At 35.1% G+C, this 25437-nt stretch overlaps 1 protein-coding gene across 1 annotated transcript in view; it reads left to right on the top strand.

Annotated features, from left to right (window-relative positions):
- Nucleotides 1-25437, top strand: part of LOC136038925 (uncharacterized) — a 156629-nt gene that overhangs the window by 24658 nt on the left and 106534 nt on the right. Inside the window, exons 3-6 of the mRNA XM_065722432.1 lie at nt 3266-4087; nt 6765-6971; nt 16911-17105; nt 19811-20677. Coding sequence (XP_065578504.1) covers nt 3266-4087; nt 6765-6971; nt 16911-17105; nt 19811-20677 — 2091 coding nt within the window. The remainder of the gene's footprint in view (nt 1-3265; nt 4088-6764; nt 6972-16910; nt 17106-19810; nt 20678-25437) is intronic.

Below are 25437 nucleotides of genomic sequence, written 5' to 3'. Positions count from 1 at the left end.
GAGGATGTTGAACTTAATCATAAGACACTGTATGCATCCAGATTGACAAAAGGGTTTATATGCAATATATCAGGAACTTCTAAGAGTATTAAGCTGAAACTTTCAGGGAATGGTGAGGAGGGTGCTGAACAAAATCAGAAGACACTATGTGCCTAAAGGTCATAAAAAGGCGTGTTTGCAATACACCTGCATCAACTAAGGATGTTAAGTTATAATTTTTAGCAATGTCGAGGGGAATATAGAACTAAATAGAAAAAACAACAACAAAAAACACTAAGTGCATCGTGGTTGTCGAAATGATATTTATATGGTAACTTAGAAACAATTATGGTTATCAAGTGAGATTTTCAGGGAAGTTGAGGGGGGTATTGAATTAAATCACATACCATATGTGCATCCAGGTTGTCAAAAGGGCATATCTGTAATTCACAGGAACTTTTGTGGGTATTAGGTTAAAACTTTCAGAGAAAGGCCAGGAAGGTGCTGAACAAAGTCAAAAGACATCATGTGCATTAGTGTCGTTAAAAACCTGCATTTGTAATATCTCAAGAACATATAAGGGTATAAAGCTGAAATCTTTAGGGAATGTTCGGGGAATATTGGAATAAATCAAAAGACTCTAAACCCGTCGTTGTTGTCAAAATGGCATATATGCAAAAACTCAGGAACAGCCTAGGGTATTAAGTTAAAATTCTCAGAGAAAGTTGAGGGGGATGTCTTACTAAGTGAAAAGACAATCTGTGTATTTGGGTTGTCAAAAGGGTATGTCTGTAATATCTTAGGAACTAGTAAGTGTATGAAGTTCATACCTAAAGGGAATGGTATGGGGGATGTTGAAGTAAATCCAGTGAAATCGCATACATTCAGGTTGTCAAAATGGTTTTCTGCAATATCTCAGGGGCTATTGAGGTATTAACTTGAAACTTCTTGGAAATGTTGATGGGGATGTTGAAATAAATCAAAAGATACTAGGTGCATCCAGGTTGTCAAAAGGGGAAATCTGCTATATCTTAGGTATGGCAAAGGGTATAATCGAACGACTTAAGGGGCCCAGCTATAACTGCAAAGAAATGTTGGACGAAGAGACTAAGTATGTTCAAAATTTTGACTTGGAGGGACCATGGGGAGCTCACCAAGGGCAAAAAATACTACTACTACTACTAACTGCCTGAGGCTGTATTGATTCTTGTGTGAAATGCTCTTTCTTTATGCTGATCTGATTGAAATTTCAGGCCGTGAAGACACCTCAGTTAAAGATTAAATAAAAAAAAAACAAGTTTTTTTAAATGAAAGTAAGGAGCGACATTAAAACTTAAACGAACAGAAGTTACTCCGTATATGAAAGGGGCTTTTCGTCCTCAACGCCTCGCTCTTTACGCTAAAGTTTGACTCTTTCTCTTAACTCGACTTCTTAAAAATTTAAAAAACTTTAGCGTAAAGAGCGAGGTGTTGAGGATAATGCTAGAAAATCCTGCGCCCCCTCCATTGAAAGTCTCTTCTCCCATGAGAAGTTCCTCCATGGAAAGATCCTCCCACGTAACCCCCTCCCCCAACTCTCCCCCAAACCAAAAAATCCCCCTGAAAACGTCTGTACACTTCCCAGTAACCATTACTATATGTAAACACAGGTCAAAGTTTGTAACTTGCAGCTCCTCCCACGGGGACTGCGGGGGAGTAAGTCGTCCCCAAAGACATAGTTATTAGGTTTTTCGACTATGGTGAATAAAATGGCTATCTCAGAATTTTGATCCGGTGACTTTGGGGAAAAAATGAGCGTGGGAGGGGGCCTAGGTGCCCTCCAATTTTTTTGGTCACTTAAAAAGGGCACTAGAACGTTTAATTTCCGTTAGAATGAGCCCTTTCGCGATATTCTAGGACCACTGAGTCGATACGATCACCCCTGGGAAAAAAAACAACAAAAAAAACAAATAAACATGCATCCGTGATTTGTCTTCTGGCAAAAAATGCGAAATTCCACATTTTGTCGATAAGGGCTTGAAACTTCTACAATAAAGTTCTCTAATACGCTGAATCTGATGGTGCGATTTTCGTTAAGATCGTATGACTTTTAGGGGGTATTTCCCCCTATTTCCTAAAATGAGACAAATTTTCTCAGGCTCGTAACTTTTGACGGGTAAGACTAATCTTGATAAAATTCATATATTTAAAATCAGCATTAATATGCGATTCTTTTGATATAACTATTGGCATCAAAATTTTTAGAGTTATGGTTACTATTGAGCCGGGTCGCTCCTTACTACAGTTCGTTACCACGAACTGTTTGATTAAGAACTAAGAGAACATTAGCTGGAAACAAACCTGGTTGTATTGATTCTTGTTGTCCTACTTTTTATTTTTTTATTTTTTTTAATAACAAATAGAACTTTTAAAAAATGAGCTTAAGATTAATTTATTTAAACAGACAAGCAGTTAAAACGAAATATAACCACAAACAACAGTAAGGCTCTCGCCTTCTTCATTGTTTTTTTTCAGTAACCTATGCTATTAAGGTAATTGTTTTCTTTTTTTTGTTGTTGATGTTGTGCAAAAAAAAACACACCTCGGAATAAAATGTGTTTTCAGTAAAGGGCAAATCTGCAAATGTGCAAAATGTAATTAATTTATTGGTTCATGTTCTTTGTGGGATTTGAAATTTGTTTTTAATAAAATAGACAAGGTACTACAAATTCTACAGACTTGTATCAAAACAACGAGTTCTAAAAAATGTTGCATTCCCTCTTTTGGGGTAAGAATTTTTGTATCTCTTTATAGAGTATTTGGTATAATTCTGGATTTATACTTTTTTTGGTTTATCTTTCAGCCTTTAAATTTTGAATTTTCATTAGAATTTCTTTACTTTAAGTTAATTTAATTTTTATGCATTTTTTGTCTTCGTTTTACTCCGTTTATTATTCTTTTGTATAGTGTGGGTAAAAAATAAATAATGATAATAGGGTGTTCTGACAACTTTTTAAATGAAAACCTTTTTTATGTGCCTAAATGTTTTGTTTGATCCTAACCAAGATTTTTCAGTATGGTATGAGTGTTGCTAAAACATCACAATTTAAAAAGGCGACTGTGAGCTACTTAGAGTGGAGGTCTTCTGGAGGGACTGGGGGGAGGGGAGGCTTAATTTTATTAGCCTGGAATCTAATATTCTTCATATGATACTAAATGCAGGTGAAAAACATTAAGAGACTGGTGTATAAGATGAAAGTAATAATTATGTTTGCATTCCTTACTATATTTGTTTTTCCTTTTCTAGTGGAAATCAGTGTCCAGTGTTTGCTGATAATTTCTGAAAGCAAATCTGAACAAGAAACTGTCGTCAATACTCAATGTGAAACCAGAATAATGTCATTGACTCCTCCCCCAATTCTTGAACAGCCTATAACGAAAAAAGAGCCAATCACCGCTCCCAGCCCAAAGGCAAGAGAGAAAAAGCCCAGATGGCGAGATTCAAAAAATGTTGATGTTACACAGGGTGTTTCTTATAAAATTGCTGATCAGTGTATTGCTGAGCATGATAAGGTTCTAATCCTGATGCGGGGAGTACCGGGAAGTGGGAAGTCAACCCTCGCTCGGGCTATTGCGGAAAGACACGATGGAGTAGTCTTCAGTTCTGACGACTTTCACTATGATCAAACTGGTGTTTATCGATTTGACCCTGCGAACTTATCTGAAGCTCATTCACAAAATGCAAGAAGGGCCCAATTTACTATGGAAAGTGGTGTCAGTCCAGTCATAATCGATAACACAAACATCGAACTATGGGAGACGAGACCTTATGCAATGTCAGCATGTAAAGAAGGCTATGATATCCTGGTGCTTGAACCAGATACACCGTGGCGTTATGATCCTCGAATTTGTGGACAAAGAAATACACACGGTGTTTCTCGAAATAAGACGACACAAATGATCGAAAAGCTGCGGAGGAACACAATAACGTCAAGCCAGGTGAAAGCCTATGGTATATCTTGTTTAGAGAAAGCGAGAGGGGAAGATGTTGAAAAAGCAGAAGAAAAGAAAACCCTCAAAGCTGAAGACCATAAAGAATTGGCAAAACAAGATGAGTCTTCTGAAACCTGTAAGTTTATTATGTGTTTATTATTTATTTTAAACTAGCTGTTGGGGTGGCGCTTCGCGCCACCCCAACACCTAGTTGGTGGGGGTGCTTCGCGAGCCCCCCGCGTGCGTAAGTCGTTACGCGCCATATTGGTTACGTGCCATTGTAGTTGTGTCCCTGTGTCCCACCTGTGAATATAGATAGATATAAATATATTTTTAACTACGTAAAACTTGCGAATATACAACATTCTTGGCTGTCCCATTGTCTGTGCATATAAATAGATTGTCAGGTTTACCGACTCTTGAACATGCAACATATAATTGTCCATGGGAAAAACAATCTGTATTCAGATCTATACCTTATTCTTCTAATGATTGCCCCTGAGCTTTGTTGATGGTGATTGCTAATCGAACATTCCTTGTGTCCCGGTCGCTTTCTCTTTGAGTGTCCCGGTCGTCATTTATATTCCCTATCCTCATTTGTGTCCCGATGTCCCGGTCTTTAATTTCGTCAGTCGACAAACATGACGTCAGTCGACACATACACACACACAGACAACTTATTTTTATATATATATATATATATAGATTACCAGTTAACCTACGTACACAGTGCAGTGCAGCCTTGTTGAACCCAGAATATTTGAGACAGAGCAATACGCGGGTTTGACGCCTACTCTAAATACATAATGGAGGAAAGGGAGGATATTACAAAGAAAAATAAAGTTTATTTACAAATCTATTCTTGAACCTTTTGGTAAGGGTGGTTCGGGCATATGCTAGGGAGGACTCCCCTCTGTGTTCCTCAGCGTGAATGCATGTTTTCCAGAAATGAACCACAAATTCTTATCTAATTGGCCTGCTTAATTTTCTGTGCCGTTTTCTCTTTCGTAATTCTGTCTTTAATTCAAACTTCCGAAAATAAAATGATGGGGCAGAATAAATAGTATAAAAAAAGTAAAGAGGCCTAAGATCACAGATATGAAATTAAATGATTCATTTTTTATGAAGAAAAGTCCTGAAAACGCAAGGAATAAATTCGTAGATGTGCTCGCACCATATCTGCGGCAGCTAGTCTCAGGGCTAAGCCCATGACGAAGACCCTGTTTCACCATCTCATCTTTTTGAAAGCTTCATCTATGTCTCTCTTTCTCGATATTAAATAAAAAACAAGTTTTTTCAACTGAAAGTAAGGAGTGACATTAAAACTTAAAACGACAGAAATTATTCCGTATATGAAAGAGGTTGTCACCTCCTCAACACCCCGCTCTTTACGCTAAAGTTCGACTCTTTCTCACAACTCTACTTTTTAAAACAATAAAGAACTTTAGAGAACTTATGAACTAAAGGACTTTATATGGGCTTGGAATTTCTACAGTAGGGTTCTCTGATACGCTGAATGTGATGGTGTGGTTTTCTTTAAGATTCCATGACTTTTAGGAGGCGTTTCTCCCTATTTTCTAAAATAAGGCAAATTTTCTCATGCGTGTAACTTTTGATGGTTACGAACAAACCATCAAACTTATATTATATATTATGCTTATATTATATATTATATTATATATTATATATTATAATATTATATTATATTGTATACATTATAATACTTATATTATATATTATTATATACCACAAACCAGATGAAACTTATATATTTAAAATCTGCATAAAAAAGCAATTCTTTTAATGCAACTATTGGTATTAAAATCCCGTTTTTTAGAGTTTCGGTTACTATTGAACCGTGTCGCTCCTTACTAAAGTTTGTTACCACAAACTGTTCGATCCTCAAACATTTTTGTTTTTTTGTGTAATATCAGCTTTCCTACATTGGATTGCTTAAAATATTACTATATATTTTCAGCTCTGTAAAAATAAGATCCCTTTCGATATTCTATAACCTCTGGTTTTATAGAATAATCCCTAGAATAGAAATGGAAAAAAGTGACACATAAGTACCTTTTGAAGCTGGGAGATTATAAAACCTCCATTAAAGGTTTTTGGCCTTCTTTCATTTGGCTTTTTTTTAAATGGTGACTTTTTATTTGATTTTGATGTCATCTTTCAGTGATTTTTGGCTCTTTTTCGAGATTCTACTAACTTTCTTCTTGTAAATTAAAAGTGAAGTTTTGTTGAATTTTGAATATTTTGTCGGAGCTACTGCTGAAACTTTCAGCTCAAGTTACCTCGTTTTTATTCTCGTATTATATTCTGTATCTAAGGAAATATATTCTAAGCCTTTCAGATCAGGTCTGAGATAGATCTTATCCAGTAATAAAATTCTTAAACTTGCACTGATAGGTTGCAACTTCATGTAACGAATTGGCTGCAACAAAAATAGGAAGAAATGGTTGTCATATTTTCAATCCCTCATAAGATTAGAATTCTCTGGACACTTTATGGAGGGGAGGAATGTTGAATAATCATATAAGTATATTATAAAAGTATAATTGCATTAATTTTTCACGTGGGCTGATAGATGAAAAATAATCTATGTCTAATCTGACAATAGTTTTCTATTGGTCGTGTACACCGACTTTTTTTTTCGATAGAGAATCTATAAAAATAACCAAAAACAGGGGAACTAAATGAAGCTTGTAGGAAGTTATGGTGAATCGTTAATAGTAGTAAAATTTTTAGCTTTTTTTAGACCGCACGTTGTATAGTAAGTAAGTAGCATATTTTTTTCATTTCTTAAGGTCCTGAAACACAACTGCAAGAGACAGAAAAACCAGTACCAGTGGAAAGTCCTATTGAAATTCCCAAGGAAGAAAAGATTGCAGCAATTGATACAACTCCGGAAGAACCAGCTATTCCCATTGAAGTGCAAGAAAGTTTTGACCTTTCTTGCTGCAAAGGTTTGGAAAAGAACGGAGAAAGAGAAAGAAGTGACACAGTAGAATTAGGTAAGTTTTTGCTATTTTGTGGTTGCCAGTAAGAGATCAGTGTTGCCAGTGAATATGTTGCTGTTTCAACAAGTGTTTCTCTTGTGTAAGAACTGGTTTACAGAACTTGAACATTTTGTCACTTGAAGACATGATCGAATTAGTGATGGTTTTCAAAATCGGGAATTTTCAGTGGTCGTATCTGAAATTGGAAGTCAGTTCATTCGGGTTTAAAAAAAATTATAACAGTCATAACATACTTAATCTCTCATCTCTATGCAAGTTGTGGGATTAGTCAACGCCTCGCTGAACTGCTATAATGAGGACTAGCTAAATATTTCTTGTACTGCTTACCTTCGAAATGCAATATTCTTCGCTGATATATCAAATACCATATTTTCTACTGCGTAAGGGTTGTAGATGACATAAGCATGGAATTGGAAAAAAGCGTGTTTATTGTATCTGTCTGTCTATTTTCGATCTCCTGAAGCTGAAAACCATATAGTGACTAAGATGGGCCCCATATTTTTGATTGCCTTCATTCAACTGTACCCCTTAGAACTTCTTGTTGTCTGGTCAAAAGCCGGCTTAAGTGCTTTATTTTGGTCTGAGAAGAGCTTATGGACTGCAACAGTTGGACCGTTTGCTGCTCTTGAGGCCATAATGCTTTTGTAATGCCATATTGCGACCCGAGAATAACTTATAAGAACTTTTGTAATGTTATAATCCATAATGCGACCTGAGGAGGACTTACAGATAGCAACAGTGGGACCTTTTGTTGGTCTTAAGGCCATAATACTTTTGTAATGCCATAGTGCGACCCGAAAAGAACTTATGGGTTGCACAAGCAGCACCGTTTGCTGCTCTTTAGGCCATAATGCTTTTGTAATGTCATAATCCATAATGCGACCCGAGTAGAACGTATGAACTGCAACAGCAGGACTATTTGCTGCTTTTTGGGCCATAATGCTTCTAACCATTTAAACAGTATTCCAATTGTAGTAATGTAACATGTAATGTTGAAAAGCTACCGCATTGACTTTTTAGCATACGACTTTAGATATTTTAAATTGAACTTGCAAGGAGTTTCAAACTTATCTCTCAGAATTATAATTATTGAAACTAGGTGAAATAGAAGGATGAATTGTATAGCCAGGGAATAGAACTCATGATGATAAGGATGCTTTCAAGTCTTTTTTATGTTGGTAAGTTGTTAATAAAATAATGAGGCTATAGTTGTACATTTTATGAATAAAAAGTGAGTGGTATCTGTCATGCAGGAATATGGAAGGATGTAGGCATACGAATGTGGAACTAGTTGGTATAGAAGGATGGAATGCATAGCCAGGGAGTAGGACTCATGATGATAAAGATGCTTGCAATTCTTTTTTAGGTTGGGAAGTTGTTAATACAATAATGAAGTTGTAGTTGCACATTTTATAAGTAAAAAGTGAATGGTATCTGTCATACAGGTATATGGGAGGATATAGGAATATGAATGTGGAACTAGTTGATAACAAAGGATGGAATGTATAGCCAGGGAGTAGGACTCATGATGATAAGGATGCTGGCAAGTCTGTTTTAGTTTGGGAAGTTGTTAATAAAATAATGAGGCTATAGTTGTACATTTTATGAATAAAAAGTGAGTGGTATCTGTCATGCAGGAATATGGAAGGATGTAGGCATACGAATGTGGAACTAGTTGGTATAGAAGGATGGAATGCATAGCCAGGGAGTAGGACTCATGATGATACGGATGCTTGCAAGTCTTTTTTAGGTTGGGAAGTTGTTAATACAATAATGAAGTTGTAGTTGCACATTTTATAAGTAAAAAGTGAATGGTATCTGTCATACAGGAATATGGGAGGATATAGGAATATGAATGTGGAACTAGTTGGTACAAAAGGATGGAATGTATAACCAGGGAGTAGGACTCATGATGATAAGGATGCTGGCAAGTCTGTTTTAGTTTGGGAAGTTGTTAATAAAATAATGAAGTTATAGTTGCGTATTTTATGAATTAAAAGTAAATGGTATCTGTCTTGGAGGAATAGGGAAGTGTGCAGGAATATGAATGTGGAAATAGGTGGTATAGAAGGATGGAAGGTATAGCCAGGGAGTAGGACTCATGATGATAAGGATGCTTGCAGGTCTTTTTTAGGCCAGGAAGTTGTCAATACAATAATGAAATCATAGTTGCACATTTTATTAATGTGCTTGGAGGGTAGTTTCTCTTGCTTCAGCTCAATGTTCAGGGTCTTTGTTTTTCATTTGATGAGTTGAAACAAATAGTTCTTAGTGGCCACACTGAATTTATTGGTCTTTGTGAGACTTTCCTCGATTCGAACACTAAATTTCTTTTAATTCTCCCTGGATGGAGTATTTGAATCGTAGGAAGATGACTAAAGGGGAGTAATATTTTTTCATTGCTAACTTTGGTGCAAAATTATGTATTAATAGGTGATATCCCAGACCATTTTTCTTTCCCTGTATGATTTTTCTGACTCCTTACTTAGGAGGCATCAGGGAGCGGGTTTTTCGTCTTTAAAATATAATGGTCAGTAGTTAGCTCTGAGGTCGCAGTTGGCAGGTCATTCGTGGAGTAATTTTGAAGCTTAATCTGATGAAGATTCTCTTTTTAATTCGTTTTGTGATCCCTTGAAAGAAATTATCCTGGATGCATTCAACGCGTCCTAGTTGAAATTGGCATCGAAAAAAAAACCCTTTGAATCCCCAACCCCAGGAATACTCCTGGACTCCTTAAAAGCTAGAGGAAGTAAAAATAGTGGTACAGGTCCGCCAAACTTCGCGCGATTCTTAACTTCAACTTTTCAAAGCTTTATAGGAGATTTTACGACTCGCTTTGCCGGAAGGCCAAATCGTAATTTTATAAAAATAAATTCTCTGCGTGCGGTAAAGGCACTAGAAAAAATTGGCTAATAATCAATTCCGTTTTTAGGCCATCTTCTCGACCCCCTTCTGTTCCATCAAATGTTTTGATTGATGGTAAAATCGTAGACGGCGAGTTAAAAGTTCTATGCTTACTTCGTCAATATCGGGAAAACCACGATCTCATCTGTAATTCCTTCTTCTCTAAATATTTTAGGTCATATCTTGGACCGCCTTGCCTTATGCTAAATGAAAAAGTTTTTCTTAACAAGAGTAAGAGCGAAAATATGTCTTCAGCAGAGTAAAAAAATGACATTATAATGAATAATCAACTAAAAGTTAAAAGAAACAACTTAATAAAAATGAAACCAATAATGGACTTATAACTTACAAAAAATAAAATTAATATTCAACGCAAACTCAAAACGAACAGAAATTACTAAATAATTGAACGAGGAAGTTGTCTGTCCTGTACCCCAATTATAATTTTTTGTTTTAAGCAGTTACTATGAACATAGAATCTACCCAAAATAAAACTGATATTCTAATCATACTCAAAACGAACAGAAATTATATGGAGTTTGAAATTTCCCCCCCTTACACTCCAATGATAGAGTGATTCTTATTCGCGCTTTACTGAGAGCAATATATATTTTAAAAAATTTGTTGTTATTTATACTTTTTATTATTATAACATTGAAAAATAAGTAGAGTAACGATAGTTCTCGAATTTGTTTTGATTACATTTTGTAATATCAATCTGGTTCCATCAAACTGATATGCACTAAAGTTCCATGAATATTATTACTTCCCTACATATTTCTTTAAAATGCATATAAGAGCCAAATAGGTTTGTTATTGCAAAACTTCAGTGCGAAGAATAAAATGAATTTCCTTAAAAAAATTAAACAATTCATTTTCTAAAGGTAATTGAGGCATCATTTCTTTATATCTTTCAAAGAAATAAAACTAAAAGAAGAATATTGACATAAAAATGTTTCTTTTAACTTGAAAATTTTCTTTGATGATTGCTATTGGAGTTTTAGTTTTTAATTATTATATTTTAAATAAAAATTAATTTAAATCGAAAATTTTAATTAAAATTAAAAGTTCATAAAAATGCAAGCTATTCATTTTCTAAAAATAATTGAGGCACAATTGCTATATACCTTTAAAAGAAATAAAAACTAAAAGAAGAATATTGACATAAAACTGTTTCTTTTAACTAAAATTTTCTTTGATGTGATGTTGATTGCTATTGGAATTTAGTTTTTAATTCTTATATTTTTAATTAATAAATAAGTATAAAGTGAATTTAGTTTTAATTTCTTATAAAATTAACCACAACGCAAAAAAGAAAAACGACGTCCCAGGACGAATCAATTTTTACAAAAAAATGGTGCTTTCTTTTGCTTCTATTTCGTTTTACAAATCTAAAGTGTATTTAATTGAAAACAATATGTATTGTGAACAGTCTAGTTTTTGTACGGCTATATCTGGGATTTATTTATGGGGTAGAGCCTGATGATTTTTTTGAGGGGGTGTTGAAAAAAACTTTACAGAACGTATCAAAATTTATTATATTGCATTTTTGTAGCCATTTTATTTCATGAGTAAAATTGAACCTTTGAGTGAAGGAATGGGGGGGGCTGAAACACAATAACACCCGTCACTCCGGATGCATTGTTTTGGGTGTTTTGTTCGAGGAGGCATAAAAAAAAATTTGTAGCCTTTTACGAGTAGAATTTAACCTTCGGGTGGTGGGAGGGGGAATGAGCTGCAGCCAGGTAACCACTTTACTCTGTATGTGGCCTTGAGTTTTTATTTGACATAAAAGTCAATTTTTTTCTCTCTCGCTTTGAATTCGCTTAAAATGTATATTGCTTTCTGTAAAGCGCAAATAAAAAATCGTGGTATGTTTGGGTTGCAAGGAGGAAATTTCACACCCCATGTATCTAGTAATTTCTGTTCGTTTGAGTATGATTAGAATATAAGTTTTATTTTGGGTAGATTCTAAGTTCATTATTGGTTTAATTTTTTTTTATTAAGTTATCCATTTCTTTTAACTATTTTATCTCTTATAGTGTTTTAACTTTTTTTTAACTCTCACAATAACTGCTTAAAACAAAAAAATATAATTGGGGTACAAGACAGACAACTTCCTCATTCAATTGTTCAGTAATTTCTGTTCGTTTTGAGTTTGAGGTGAATATTAGATTTATTTTTTGTAAGTTATAAGTCCATTATTGGTTTCATTTTTATTAACTTGTTTCTTTTAACTTGTAGTTGATCATTCATTATAATGTCAATTATATTTTTTTACTCTGTTGAAGACATATTTTTGCTCTTTACTTTTGTTAAGAAGAACTTTTTTTTTAAATATAATTTCTGTTCGGTTTTTATTCATATCGTAAAAACGAAAAAAAGAAAAAAAAATTGTATGAAATAAATTGAAACTTGAAGTACTTTAATTAGAGCTGATATTTAAATAAGACATGCATTTTTAATTAGTAAAACAAAAGTAGTTATTACAATCATAATGAATACATTTATTTCTGAATTCTAATACGGCCATATCTAAATTTTTTCAGGCTATATATATATCATATATATATATATATATATATATATATATATATATATATATATATATATATATATATATATATATATATATATATATATATATATATATATATATATATATACATATATATATATATATATATATATATATATATATATATATATATATATATATATATATATATATATATATCAGGCTATATAATGATCAGTTATCGATCTTATTTGAGAACAAACTTGTCTTGTGTTTTCTTAAACAAAAATATCTGTTTCTGCATTCACTTTCCCATTGAAGACTCAAAAGCCTTTCTGATCCTTTCTTCTAAGGTTACAGTAAATTTAAGTAAACTAGACCAGAACTCTTCATTTCAAACTTTAAATGGAAAACGTGGAAAAAGCTTTTGAAAATTTAAAGAAAATTCTAATTGCTAATTTATAGCTTATTCTTTTGCTCTTTCGTTGCCAACTAGTAAGTTGGCTACTATTCTTACTTGGACTATTTGCAAGTAATTTTTGACTAATATTAAAAAGTAAAAGAAATTGGTGATACCTCTATAAAAAATACGCTATTTTCATTGAATAAAATAAGAGAAAAGCCCAGGTCCTCCTCTTTACATTTTTCCGAATTGGCTTGCTTTGCCGGACAATTCGCGTGAATTGCCAGTCGAATTGAATTTGCATGAATAATTATTAGTTATTAATCTTATTTGAGAACAAACTTATTTTGTTTTGTGTTTGAAAAAAATATCTGTTTTGCGTTAACTTTTCCGTTGAAGACCCAAAAGCCATTCTAAGCCTTTCTTCTACGGTTAAAGTAAACATAAGCAGACTAGGCCAGAAAACTCAGAAAAAGCTTTTGGAAATTGGATGAAATACTAATTGCTATTTTTTACGAAATCCTCATATGCCCCGTGATAAATTGCAACCCTTGCCCATGGACAATTTTCACAAGGAAGATTGAAAAGTATCGTAAGTGCAGAAACTATGAGAAGAAGAATGAACTTGACAACCTTAATACTAATTTGATACCCCTATTAATTTATTAGGAATACGTTCTGAGCCAGAAGAGGAAAACCCTTCAAACCATTGACAACTCAAGTTATTTTAACTTTGAAGATATGCTCCAAGCCCATTGATCGTAGGTACCGCAATAGCGCTGCCTAAGTAAAGAGCGATGTGGCCACAATAATTTTTTTTTTTTTGGGGGGGGAGGTAGACCAGGGCAATTCGTATTTATGGAGTTGTAAAAACTTCGAAAAGGGCTCATTCGATTGGAAATTGAAAGGAATAGTGCCCTTTTTAATAGTCGAAAGTGATTGGAGGGCAACTAACCCCCCTCCCATGTCCAAAATTTGCCCACCCACATCCAATCAAAATTTTAGACAACCATTTTGTACAATGTAGTTGAAAGTTTCGGAAATTATGTCTTTCAGGAGGACACCCCCCCCCCCCATAGCCTTTACGGCAAGGACTGTAAGTTATGTCCTGGGGGCATTTAAGGTATTTAAAAAGGGTGATCATATAAACTTGGGTGGGGGGGGCTCATTGGATTGGTAATCAGAAGTTCTAGTGCCCTTTCTAAGATTCAGAGTGATGAGAGGATGGACCTCCCTCCCCCCACAAGGACTATTGCCCTTTTTAATAGTTGGAAGTGATTGGAGGGCTACTAACCCCCCTTCCACACCCACCATTTTCCCAAACGCATTCTATCAAAAATTTGAGATAGCCATTTTGTTCAATGTATTTAAAAGGTTCGGAAATTATGTCTTTGAGCATGACCCCCCCCCCCCACAGCCCCTAGAGCAAGGATTGTAAATTATGTCCTGGGGGTATATAAAGTATATTTAGAAAGGGTGAACGTATAAACTTCGGAGGGGGCTCATTAGATTGGTAATCAAAGTTTCTAGTGTCCTTTTTAAGATTCAGAGTGATCGGAGGGTGGATAACCCTCCCCCACCTAGTTTCTTCCCGAAATGCCTCTTATACAAATCTTGAGATGGACATTTTTTGTCGTAGAAACCTCGGAAACAGCTTTATAAAAAGAGTGATAAAAGTGGGTGTAGTAATTACAGAGCCATTAGGTGGATTTCGGTAGGAAGTAAATGATATTTATCTGATCAAGAAATGTTGTACATAAACTTTTAAGAGAAGATGGGTTCTTGGAAGGGGATAGGATGTGTTGGACAAAATTTTTACTCTTAGATCAATAGTCGAAAAGTATTTTGAATACCAAAGCCTTTTTGGCTTAGTTCTGATAGAAAAGAATAGGTTTTATAAAGCAAACTTTCGTCTTTTTTAATCCAAAATTTTCTGAACCACTGCTTGAAACGTTTTCGTAGCAGAAAAACTCCTTTAAGTAGCTATATCAAACATGACTACTACATATTTTTACCAGTAGATGCACAAGAAGCTGCCGGTTGCCGGTGTCGGTGCACAATCTTGTCGGCTGGAGGAACGAATAATGAAACGAACTGAATAGTCGCCCCCATGGAAAGATTTTTTTTCAGGCGATGAGATCTGAATGCAGAGGGGAAATTTGACTCGTAAGGGAAATAACACCCTATCTTAAAAGTAATTTTCTTTTATAAATTAAATAAAAAAAAGTTTTTTCGACGGAAAATGAGGAGCAACATTAAAGCTTAAAACGAACAGAAATTATTATGTATACGATGGGGTTGCCTCCTCCTCAACGCCTCACTCTTCACGCCAAAGGTTTTCAGAATTTAAAAAAAAAGTTACTTGTTATCCTAATTAAACGACCCTCGTGTTTCAGGATTCATTTTTAAAGAACCGGGATAAGATTTAAACTTTAGCGTAAAGAGCAAGGTGCTAAGGAGGGGGACAATCCCCTCGTATACGTAATAATTCATGTTCGTTTTAAGTTTTAATAATGCTCCTTACTTTTTGTTGAAAAAACTTGTTTTTTTTAAATTTAATTTCTAATCGTTTTTTAAATAACACCTGGAAATCTGGCTCCATTCCACGGAAAAATGCCTTTCCCCACGGAAATATCGTCTGGACAATAAGACCTGGTGAAAATTTACCCCGGAGAATTACCCTTAAGAGTCATTAAAGAGAAAGCAAGAGATGTAAAGAAATTTCCTATAGGAATTCTGGTAAATTCTCCCAGTATAGAATTTACTTTGAAAAGTCCCCCAGAAAAAAAATTTGTCCCCCCTCCTTCCCCACTCGAAAAATGTATGCATGCTTCCCAAAATACTAATACTATACAATTACTTTACGTAAACAGTGGACAAATTTTATAACTTAAAGACCTCTCCCCAGGGACTGTGGGGTCATGTTATCTTCGAAGACATAGTCTTTCAACAATGTGAACAAAATGGCAATATCAGAATTTTGATTGGACGATTTTGGGGAGAAAAGTGACGCTGAGGGGGGCCTAGTTTCTCTCCAATTTTTTTGGTCACTTAAAAATGGCGCTAGAATTTTTCATTTCTGTTTGACTGAGCCCTCTCTCGATGTTCTAGGCCCACTGGCTCGATACGATCACCCCTGGGGAAAACATATATATAAAAAACGAACAAGTAAACACGCATCCATGATCTTTCTTCCGAGAAAAATTGCAAAATTCCATATTTTTACAGTCAAGTTTGGTCTCTTTCATTTTCATTAAGAATCTAAGAATTTAGGCGGGTCTTTTCCCCTTTTTTGAAAATCAGGCAAATTTTTTCAAACTCGTAGCCTTTGATGGGTATAACTAAGTTTAATAAAACTTGTGTATTTAAAGTCAGCATAAACATCCAATTCTTTTGATATATCTATTAGTGTCAAAATTCCGTTTTTTAAAGTTTCGCTTATCATCTAGCCGCGTCGCTTCTTACTTGCAGTTCGTTGCCACAGACTGTTTGATGAAGCCTGTTTAGCAGACTAAAACTTTCTAAACTTTTAAGATTAAGATTATACTTTTCAGAAAAAAAATACTGCCATCTAATGCTATATTCGAAAACCAGAACAGGTCCAATTCTACAAAGAAATAGAACGTATTGAATATTGTGAGCTTACAAAACTGGGATTACTACTTTGTTGCGCCCAGATGAAATGGCGTACCTGAAGTCTTGGTTGTTTGATATACCAGGGTGATAAACTTTTAAGCTTTTTGTTGGAATATTTACATGGCTGACATTAGTGACATGAGTTCTCCGCTCCTCAGAGAGTTGAAATTTTTTAGCCAGTTAATGGTGGTGAGGAATGTCTTTTAAAGTACAATCGTTATTTTTTTTCATGTGGGTTGGCAAATGAAAAATCATGTATGTCTTAAATGAGAATAGTTTTCCATCAGTCGTGTGCACCTCCTTTTTCTTTCGAGAGAGAGAATCTGTCGAAAGAGCCAAAAGGGAAGAATTAAATTAAATGACACTTGTAGGAAATTATGGGTGAAATGTAAGTAACAAATCAAAAGTTTTTAGCTTTTAGATAGACGACACATTGTATCGTAGTAAGTAACATATTTTTTCGTATCTTAAGGTCCTGAAATACAGCTGCAAGAGACAGAACAACAAGTACCAGCGGAAACTCCCAAGGAAGAAAAGATTGCAGCAATTGATGTAACCTCCAAAGAACCAGCTTTGCCCATCGAAGCCCTGGAAAGTTTTGACCTTTTCTACTATAAAGGTTTGGAAAAGAAGGAAGGCAGAAAAAGAAGTGACACCGTGGAGTCAGGTAAGTTTTATTGCTTTTCGGTTGCCAGTCAGAAGTCAGTGTTGCCAGTGAATTGAAGGCTATATAACAGGTGCGTCTTTTATGTAAGCACTGGTCTACAGAACTGGGATATGTTGTCCTTTGAAGACATGATCGAATTAGTGATAAAGTTGAAAATTGGGAATATTCATTAGTCCTATCTGAAATTGGAAACATTTGTCACCGGCTAGTTGAACTCGTATTATAAGGACTAGTCGAATGTCACTGCTTATCGTAGCCATGCAGTATTTTCGGTCGAGACATCAAATATCATATTAAACTTTTGTTCTATTATTCAAGCATTCTATATATCACAGGCAGGGATTTAGAAAGAAGTGTGTTTATTGTCTTCCTGGTCTTTTTGTGGTATCCAAGTGCTGAAACCATATGATGACCAAGATGGGCCCATACTTTCAATTTCCTGCATTCAACTGGACCCCTTGAAACTTCTTGATATCTGGTCAAAAGCCAGCCTAAGTGCTTTATGTTGACCTGCGAAGGACCTATTCGTTCCTGGGCTGCACTAATACCTAATGTAAGCTGTTCTTGAGGCCATAACGCATTTGACTGTTTAAATAATTATCAAATTTTAGCATGATATTTACTGACGTTGAAGAACAACCTACGCATTTAAAAAGGGATTCTTAAAGAAACATTTGAAAAAAATGTTAGAAATTTTTTATTAAAAACTATTTGAAATAGAAAAAATTAGAATTTGTTTTCAAATAGTTTGAAAAAAAAATTCGCATGCTGACCAATGGTCTGCGTAGCGCAGGCATCGATCACCTGATTCCCTGCCTCCGGCCAGGAGTGTAGTGCTTGTTTGGGGGTATATCATCTGACGCTCTTCAAGTTTTCTTTCCACATTTCTTCAGGTACCCATTTGTAGCTGGTTTGACTCTTGACTGAGCTTACAGAGTCACGCCATTGACCCTCGTTCTAGACCAAATAATGAGTGACACCAGGACTCGAGCTCCCCGTCCTTACAGACAAAGTCTAGCGTGCTAACTTCTCGGCTAGGACGGCTCAGATTAGTCCCAGAACGTTTGAGACTAATGGTAAACTGTGATGAAGCATTTCCACCCTATTTCCACCCTAGGTGAGGTTGAAGAGGTAAAGATGCCATTTGTGGTAATATAGTAATATAATACATAATCGAAAAAAATGGGGAATGGCTAAAGCCTTTTTTGTCTCCGGTGACATAGTGTTACCACGTCATAATTGGTAGTAGAAGTTTATGCATTTATTGATGCATCCATATTGGTAATCTAACTTTAATCATAATTTCCACTTTTCAAAAGAGACAGAAAATAATTGCTCAAAGAGGATATTTCCTACCCTAGGTGATTTCCCACCCTATTTCCACCCTAGGTGAGGTTGAAGAGGTAAAGATACCATTTGTGGTAATATAGTAATATAATACATAATCGAAAAAAATGGGGAATGGCTAAAGCCTTTTTTGTCTCGGGTAACATGGTGTTACCACGTCATAATTGGTAGTAGAAGTTTATGCATTTATTGATCCATATTGGTAATCTAACTTTAATCATAATTTCCACTTTTCAAAAGAGACAGAAAATAATTGCTCAAAGAGGATATTTCCTACCCTATGTGATTTCCCACCCTATTTCCACCCTAGGTGAGGTTGAAGAGGTAAAGATACCATTTGTGGTAATATAGTAATATAATACATAATCGAAAAAAATGGGGAATGGCTAAAGCCTTTTTTGTCTCGGGTAACATGGTGTTACCACGTCATAATTGGTAGTAGAAGTTTATGCATTTATTGATCCATATTGGTAATCTAACTTTAATCATAATTTCCATTTTTCAAAAGAGACAGAAAATAATTGCTCAAAGAGGACTTTTAGGAACATCGTTTGGAATTAATTTAACTGCACTGCAAAATTATGGTAGGTTGCACATCATTGTCTGCATGCAATTTTTTCCCTTCTCACTTCATTGTTTATCCGCTCTATTGTGGTGTTTATATAAAGTAAGTGCATTATTTGAATGAACTACTGATACGAATCAATGGGTGAGTGACTTGAATGACTGATGTATTGATTTAATAACATAGTCACGGCGTATCTATTTCATTTTTTCTAGTCTCTTTTTTTCTTTTACTTTACCCTTCACTATTCTACCTTTAATGCTTTGCTTCTTCTTTTATACACACTGAAAGTGTTATCACACTTCTCGAGTATTTTTTTTTCTCTGCCTTAGTTCATTCCTAGAGTTGTGTGCATCAAATTGAGAGGTTACAAGTCTAGGTTACCTGAAGAAATACGTATAGCTACAGCATGCATGCACATTGAGGAGGGGAAAGGGCTGGTTTGTCGGGAATTCTTGTCTTAGATTGGTTTGAAAGACCCTTCCCAGCTCTACAAAGTTAAATTTGTCGTGATGGCATATCAGTGGGATATGCCTCCAGAAAAACAGGAAGGATAAATCCACTCATTTATCAGACAAGCAGACTTTCAGCAATCTAATACAATGTAGGTTGTTTATAATTGTTATAATGTAAATTTATAATATTAATTAATAATTAATTATAATTAATTATAAATTAATTATAATTAATTAATTAATTATAATTAATTAATTAATTATAATTAATTAATAATTAATAAAAATTAATAATATAAATTTATTATATGTTGTTTAATTGTTTATAATTTTTTCAGTTGTCTCTGCAAATACTGATAGTGGTGAAGTTCCTTTGGAAGCGTCTCTTAAACCACTCCAGAAGCCCCGGAGGAAATGCAAAATTATGGCAAATTTCAGCATTGCATCTACAGAGCTGACTCGCGTCTCGGCACAACAACCTCAAGACACCACGATTGTTGCTAACCCTACCCTTGACATCAAAGAAGAAGAGAAAACCCTAGTGAAAGAACCCCTGTTGAATAGTGAAAATCCTATAACAGATTCTCTTGCAACGTCCCTTTCCCCTTGTGTTTCAGCTCCTGCTAGACTGCAAGATATAGAACAGCATGGAGATAATGACTTGAAAGCTCACGCGTCTTCAACCAGTGTTGACAGTATTCTATATGGCAGTATCCCGGACGATTGGTCTGTCCTCAGCTTTAAGCCGGAAGTTGTAAATTTACCCGAAAGCGACTTTGTAGAAAATCAAAAAACGTATGATGACGTTTCAATACAGACAAACTTTGGAGATGGAACACATCTTCGTGAAATTCTAGCGATTCCTCGTAACATCAATATTGGTAAGACCTTACTTCCGCCAATTCAATCAAGGTTGAAGCTGGATAAAGGTACATTGACTGATGCAGGAGAATTTGAAAGCAACACTTCAGTAAAGCTTCTAATCAAACTTTTCCCTACAGTTGAAGTTGATAGTTTGAAAGACGTATTACAAAATTGTGGAGGTGATGTCGACTGGACTGTTAATGTGCTCTTGGATTCTGGCTACGAAATAACTCCCGAAGTGCCTGAAATGGAGGAATGTCACCAGGAGGATGTTGAAGAGATAAGTGTGACGGTAGAAAAACCAATAGAAAATCAGGATATTATCCCGCCCGAAATAAAAGGTAAGACTGCAGTAATCCTTTGATTTTAAGACTGATCAATTTATACGTTAAGTTATTATTTTTTCTCATCAGTAACCCACTAGAGATATATATATATTCATTTGAACTGAATATCAAATTATACTTATCGGCCAGACACGCTAACTCTCAACTATCTCTTTTTGCCGGTACTTCAAAAAGCCGTATAGCTCCTCTCCAATGCGCCCAAATTCGGATAGCTGCATCTTCTGGAAATCTTCCAACCAGGGGCTCTGCAGGGGTACCCGGCAGGACTACCTTGAGCGGAATGGAACCGTTAGGAATGCCAGAAAATGAGCTTTGCCCGACGATTCGTCGCCACCTCGAATAGCCTCCAAGCTGAGGTAATCTCTTGAAATATCTCGCATTTAAGTGAAGGTACAACAGATACATCACAGCTGTATATAAAATGCGGAAATTACCAGGACTAGGGACATGTCATCATTATTGATGGACCCGCAAAGATTGTAAAAAAAAAGTATATTAGGTTTTGTGGGGATTATTGAAATGCTGTGGTTAGGATAGTGCTAACTGTAAGCTTCAGACTAGCGGTAATAGTCTTACTAAGAGTTTGTACTAATGTAGGCCTATATAGGTATTGGCAAAACGGACTAAATAAAAACACATTCATATAAAAGAAGACAAGATTTATTGACTTGCTCTGATCATACAATTGTTAATTAAGATCTTTCTGATTAAAATTTTAAACATAATTATTTTATTAACTCCGTAGGTTTCGTCTATATTACTCCGAGGCAAAATTTCTGAAACCTTATAATTTCATACAGTGTTCATATTCTGTTTTTAAACTTTGTTTCTAAACGATGGTGGAATATTGGGCACAGAACTTGACTTGTTATTTATTTATTTATTTAGTTATTTATTTTTAATATTTAGTTATTTTTTATTTAGTTATTTATTTATTTTATTTATTTAGTTATTTATTTATTTTTTGAAGCTGCATAATAGTTCTTTTCAATTTTCAACTTTAAATATTATTATAATATTATTTATGATTTTGTATTATTTATTATTTTCGAGTTAAATATTATTTTTACCATTTTGAATATTATCTGGTTATTTACTGTAGACTGTGGAATGTCGACTAATTTCTTCTTTTTTGTGTGTGCTAATGAAATTCATTTTATTATAATACAAAGCGCCTGATGTCAACATAACTGTGGTTGATCCTGCCCCACCCCTGCTTCAGATTTTAATTATTTACTCTCTCCTATGAAGTTCCGACCTACTTTTAATCTTATATGATCTCTTCTCATTTCATTTGAAGGCGTCCTGTTTTGCGTTGTGCTCAACTGCATTTAAAAAAGAACTGCTTCAGCTGCATATATAAAAAGTTATAGATGTCTTTTCTATCTCAACTGCTAGTGTGGCCATCTAATTGCACCCTTCGTGTTCCGCCTACCAGAAAATTCGTGATCCAGCCAAGATCTTTGCCCATAATCCCAAGATTTCTTAACTTATGAAGGAGCTTTGAATGAGAAACTTTATCGAAGGCTTTTCTATGATCAAGGTATATTGCGTCGACTTATATGACTTTGTCGAGATTTAGTTTCCAGGTCTTTGTCGCTAGAAGTAGCTAGAATTCAGCTGACCTATGTCTTAGGAATCCAAACTGCCTTTTGTTTATTAGCTTTTTAGTTAGAAGGTACTCTAGTAATCTGTCTGGTATGATGGACTCAAGGATTTTACAAGTGACGCATGTAAGAAATTTATTTGTTGTCCTTCGTGTGGAACCCGTCATTTTATCTGAAAACTGTTTTTTAAAAGATAATTGAAAACGCAGAAAGAAACTAAAACGAGTGAACAGGTACAAAACATAGGCAACGCCTATAGAAGTAATAAAATGAGAGAAACCATTAGGATGCTTCGCTAATTTCTCGGTGATTTAGGCAATACATTTTTCATATCTGGAGGTAAAGCAGTGAATCGGGACAAGAACATGTTAAGCTTTGCTAATTTTCTCCGTGATTTAGGGAATACATTTTTCATATCTGGAGGTAAAGCAGTGAATCGGGACAAGAACACGTTGAGCTTCGCTAATTTCTCGGTGATTTAGGGAATACATTTTTTATATCTGGAGGTAAAGTAACGAATCCAGACAAGAACACGTTGAGCTTCGCCAATTTCTCGGTGATTTAGGGAATATATTTTTTATATCTGGAGTAACGAATCCAGACAAGAACATGTTGAACTTCGCTAATTTCTCGGTGATTCGGGGAATACATTTTTATCTGGAGGTAAAGCAGTGAATCGGAACAAGAACATGTCGAGGCTGCTACACTTAAGCGTTTCTAACCTAGCTTTTTTTTGCAAGAAGAAAGTATGAAATTTTACCTTTCTTTTTTTGATGGATTAAGTTTTGTTTGACTCCTCTTGAAAGATGCAAGTTTACCGAACTGGAAAGGAATATTCAAGATGAAGACAAACAAAGGAAGCATCAATCCTTAGCAGTGGGAAGAGAGGATGTCAGTTTTATTGAGGACCCCGAGGAGGGAGATAGAACCATTGAGGAGGGAGATAGAACCATTGAGGAGGGAGATGAAGCCATTAGCTTTGTGGATGGTGTTTTTAACACTGATATCCCACTTAAATTGGAAGAAATTGTAACGCCAAGTAATTTCAAGGAGGAAACAAAAATTCAGGAAGTGTAGGATCAATAAAAAGAGGTGAGGACTTAAGGTAACATCAGGATTTAAAAGAGTTTACTCTCATGTCTGAATCTGAGGGTTCATCTATATTGTCTTTCAAGATGCTCATAGAAATTAATTTCTATTATTTGGGACTCGTATTTAGGACTTGTATATTTAGGACTTAGGACTCGTATTTAGGACTCGTACTGTTGATTAGTTTGCAAAAATAATTCCACAAGACTTAATATGAACAATTTGTCGTCCTTGCTTAATAAACATTTTTGAGCGTGGTGAAATGCTGACTGCAAAAATAGATTTTTATCGATACTGTTCAAAATCCCAGGGGGTCCACAAGGACGATTCCGAGAAAAAAAAGTCACACTATCTGATTGGTCGGCTTTAAATATCTCTGGCAATACGTTTGATAGAAACTGGGATAAACGGCCTTTATTAAGTTTGTATAGCAGGTTTCAACGACTGTTAGGTCGTCGATAAAATTTTCTCTGTCGGAAAGCTCCTCAGCGAGGTTATTCGTCATAATTGAAAAGAGGAAGAGACCTAGATGATTACCATGGGCTTCTCCACTGTTGATTGGGAGAGGACAGAAATAGGGTTTCTGATATTAGACTACTTGTAATCTGTTTGATAACAAGTAGGCAATCAATTTCATCAGAAAAGAGTCAATATTGAATTCAGTGACAAATTTCTTAACTAATATACGTGGTTAGCAAGGTCAAATGATTTTGGGAGATCGACGGAAATTAAGTTTAGCCAGATATTAAGCTTTTCAAGGATTTTCATGGTTAGCAAGGTCAAACACTTTTTGGAGATCGACGGAAATTACGTTTAGCCAGATATTAAGCTTTTCCAGGATTTTCTCGAAGAAGACGATACGATAAACATGGTAGTGGAAAATAGAAGCGGGTTTAAGGCTCCCGAATTTCCTCAGGTCAGGTCAGTTCCCGGAGTGCCTCAATCTCCAAGGAATTCTTCATATAGTTTGGAGAATATAGGAGTGAGACATATAGGGCGAACATCTTTAAAACCAGGCTGTATGTCTTTCTTTTTTCAGGGGGGTTATGAAAGGAGACTTATTGTTCATTGCACATATAATGATAATAACTTCTGGAATCAGAAGTTATTGATTTTTTAAGGTTATAAATATAAAAGAGAATGTTCAAAATATGTCGAATTTTAAGATAGATCTGGGATTCTCGGTCGAGCAAACGGTCTCTAAAAATTTCGAGCTGATCAGACAACCAATCCCAAACAGTGCCGCCTTTTCTAATTAAACTGTATGTGATGAACAGGGAATTTACATAATTTTTTGCGTGTTATTATTTACATAATAACATTGCAACATAATATCGTATTATTTACATCATAATTATAATAATAAATTAAAAATTACATATTTATACAATAACAGGCAACTTCTATAATTTCTTAAATTAAATCAGCCCCCTCCCATGTTTTTGCGATCTCCATTTCCATAGAAAGTGGCAAAGGAAAAAATTGTTTTAGTACTTTGTCAGGCCCCGTTGTGGATTGAACGAGCATTTGTGTCCCTTCGGCGTTGATAGTTCCCTTATCTAAAAAACATAAGGATACAAGTTTCATGCCATTGGATAACTTTTTTTACAATTTTAATGGCACTTCTTTTTTTTTTTGGGGGGGGGGTGCCCTGGAGCATTTTTCTTGGTACACTAAGTTCCTTTTGGCCCATTGACTTAAGGCTTAAAATTTCAAACTGATCAGGAACAAAAATTTGTGGTATATTTTTGGGCGAGCGACCCCCTCCGCCTTTTTCCAGAATGTTTTCTGAAAGTTTGGACCCAATTGTACGCCCATGATGAAGTGAATTCCCCCTCCCATTTTTTACCATTATAAAACTTCTGTGTAAATAATTTTCAATCTACAGGATTTACACCTCTTGGCTTAGGGGCTATGGAAGACATGCCATTGCTGGAGGCATATTTCCTTGAACTTTGGACTAATTTGGAAAATGGCTATTTCAAAAGTTAATTTATGTCTTTGGGGCTACGGAGGTGCTGGGTAGCAAGAAAGGGGACTAATTGTCCCTCGATCACT

The sequence above is a fragment of the Artemia franciscana genome, chromosome 18 (assembly GCF_032884065.1).
Source record: "Artemia franciscana chromosome 18, ASM3288406v1, whole genome shotgun sequence".
NCBI lineage: Eukaryota > Metazoa > Arthropoda > Branchiopoda > Anostraca > Artemiidae > Artemia > Artemia franciscana.
This window is presented reverse-complemented; position numbering and strand designations above follow the sequence as displayed.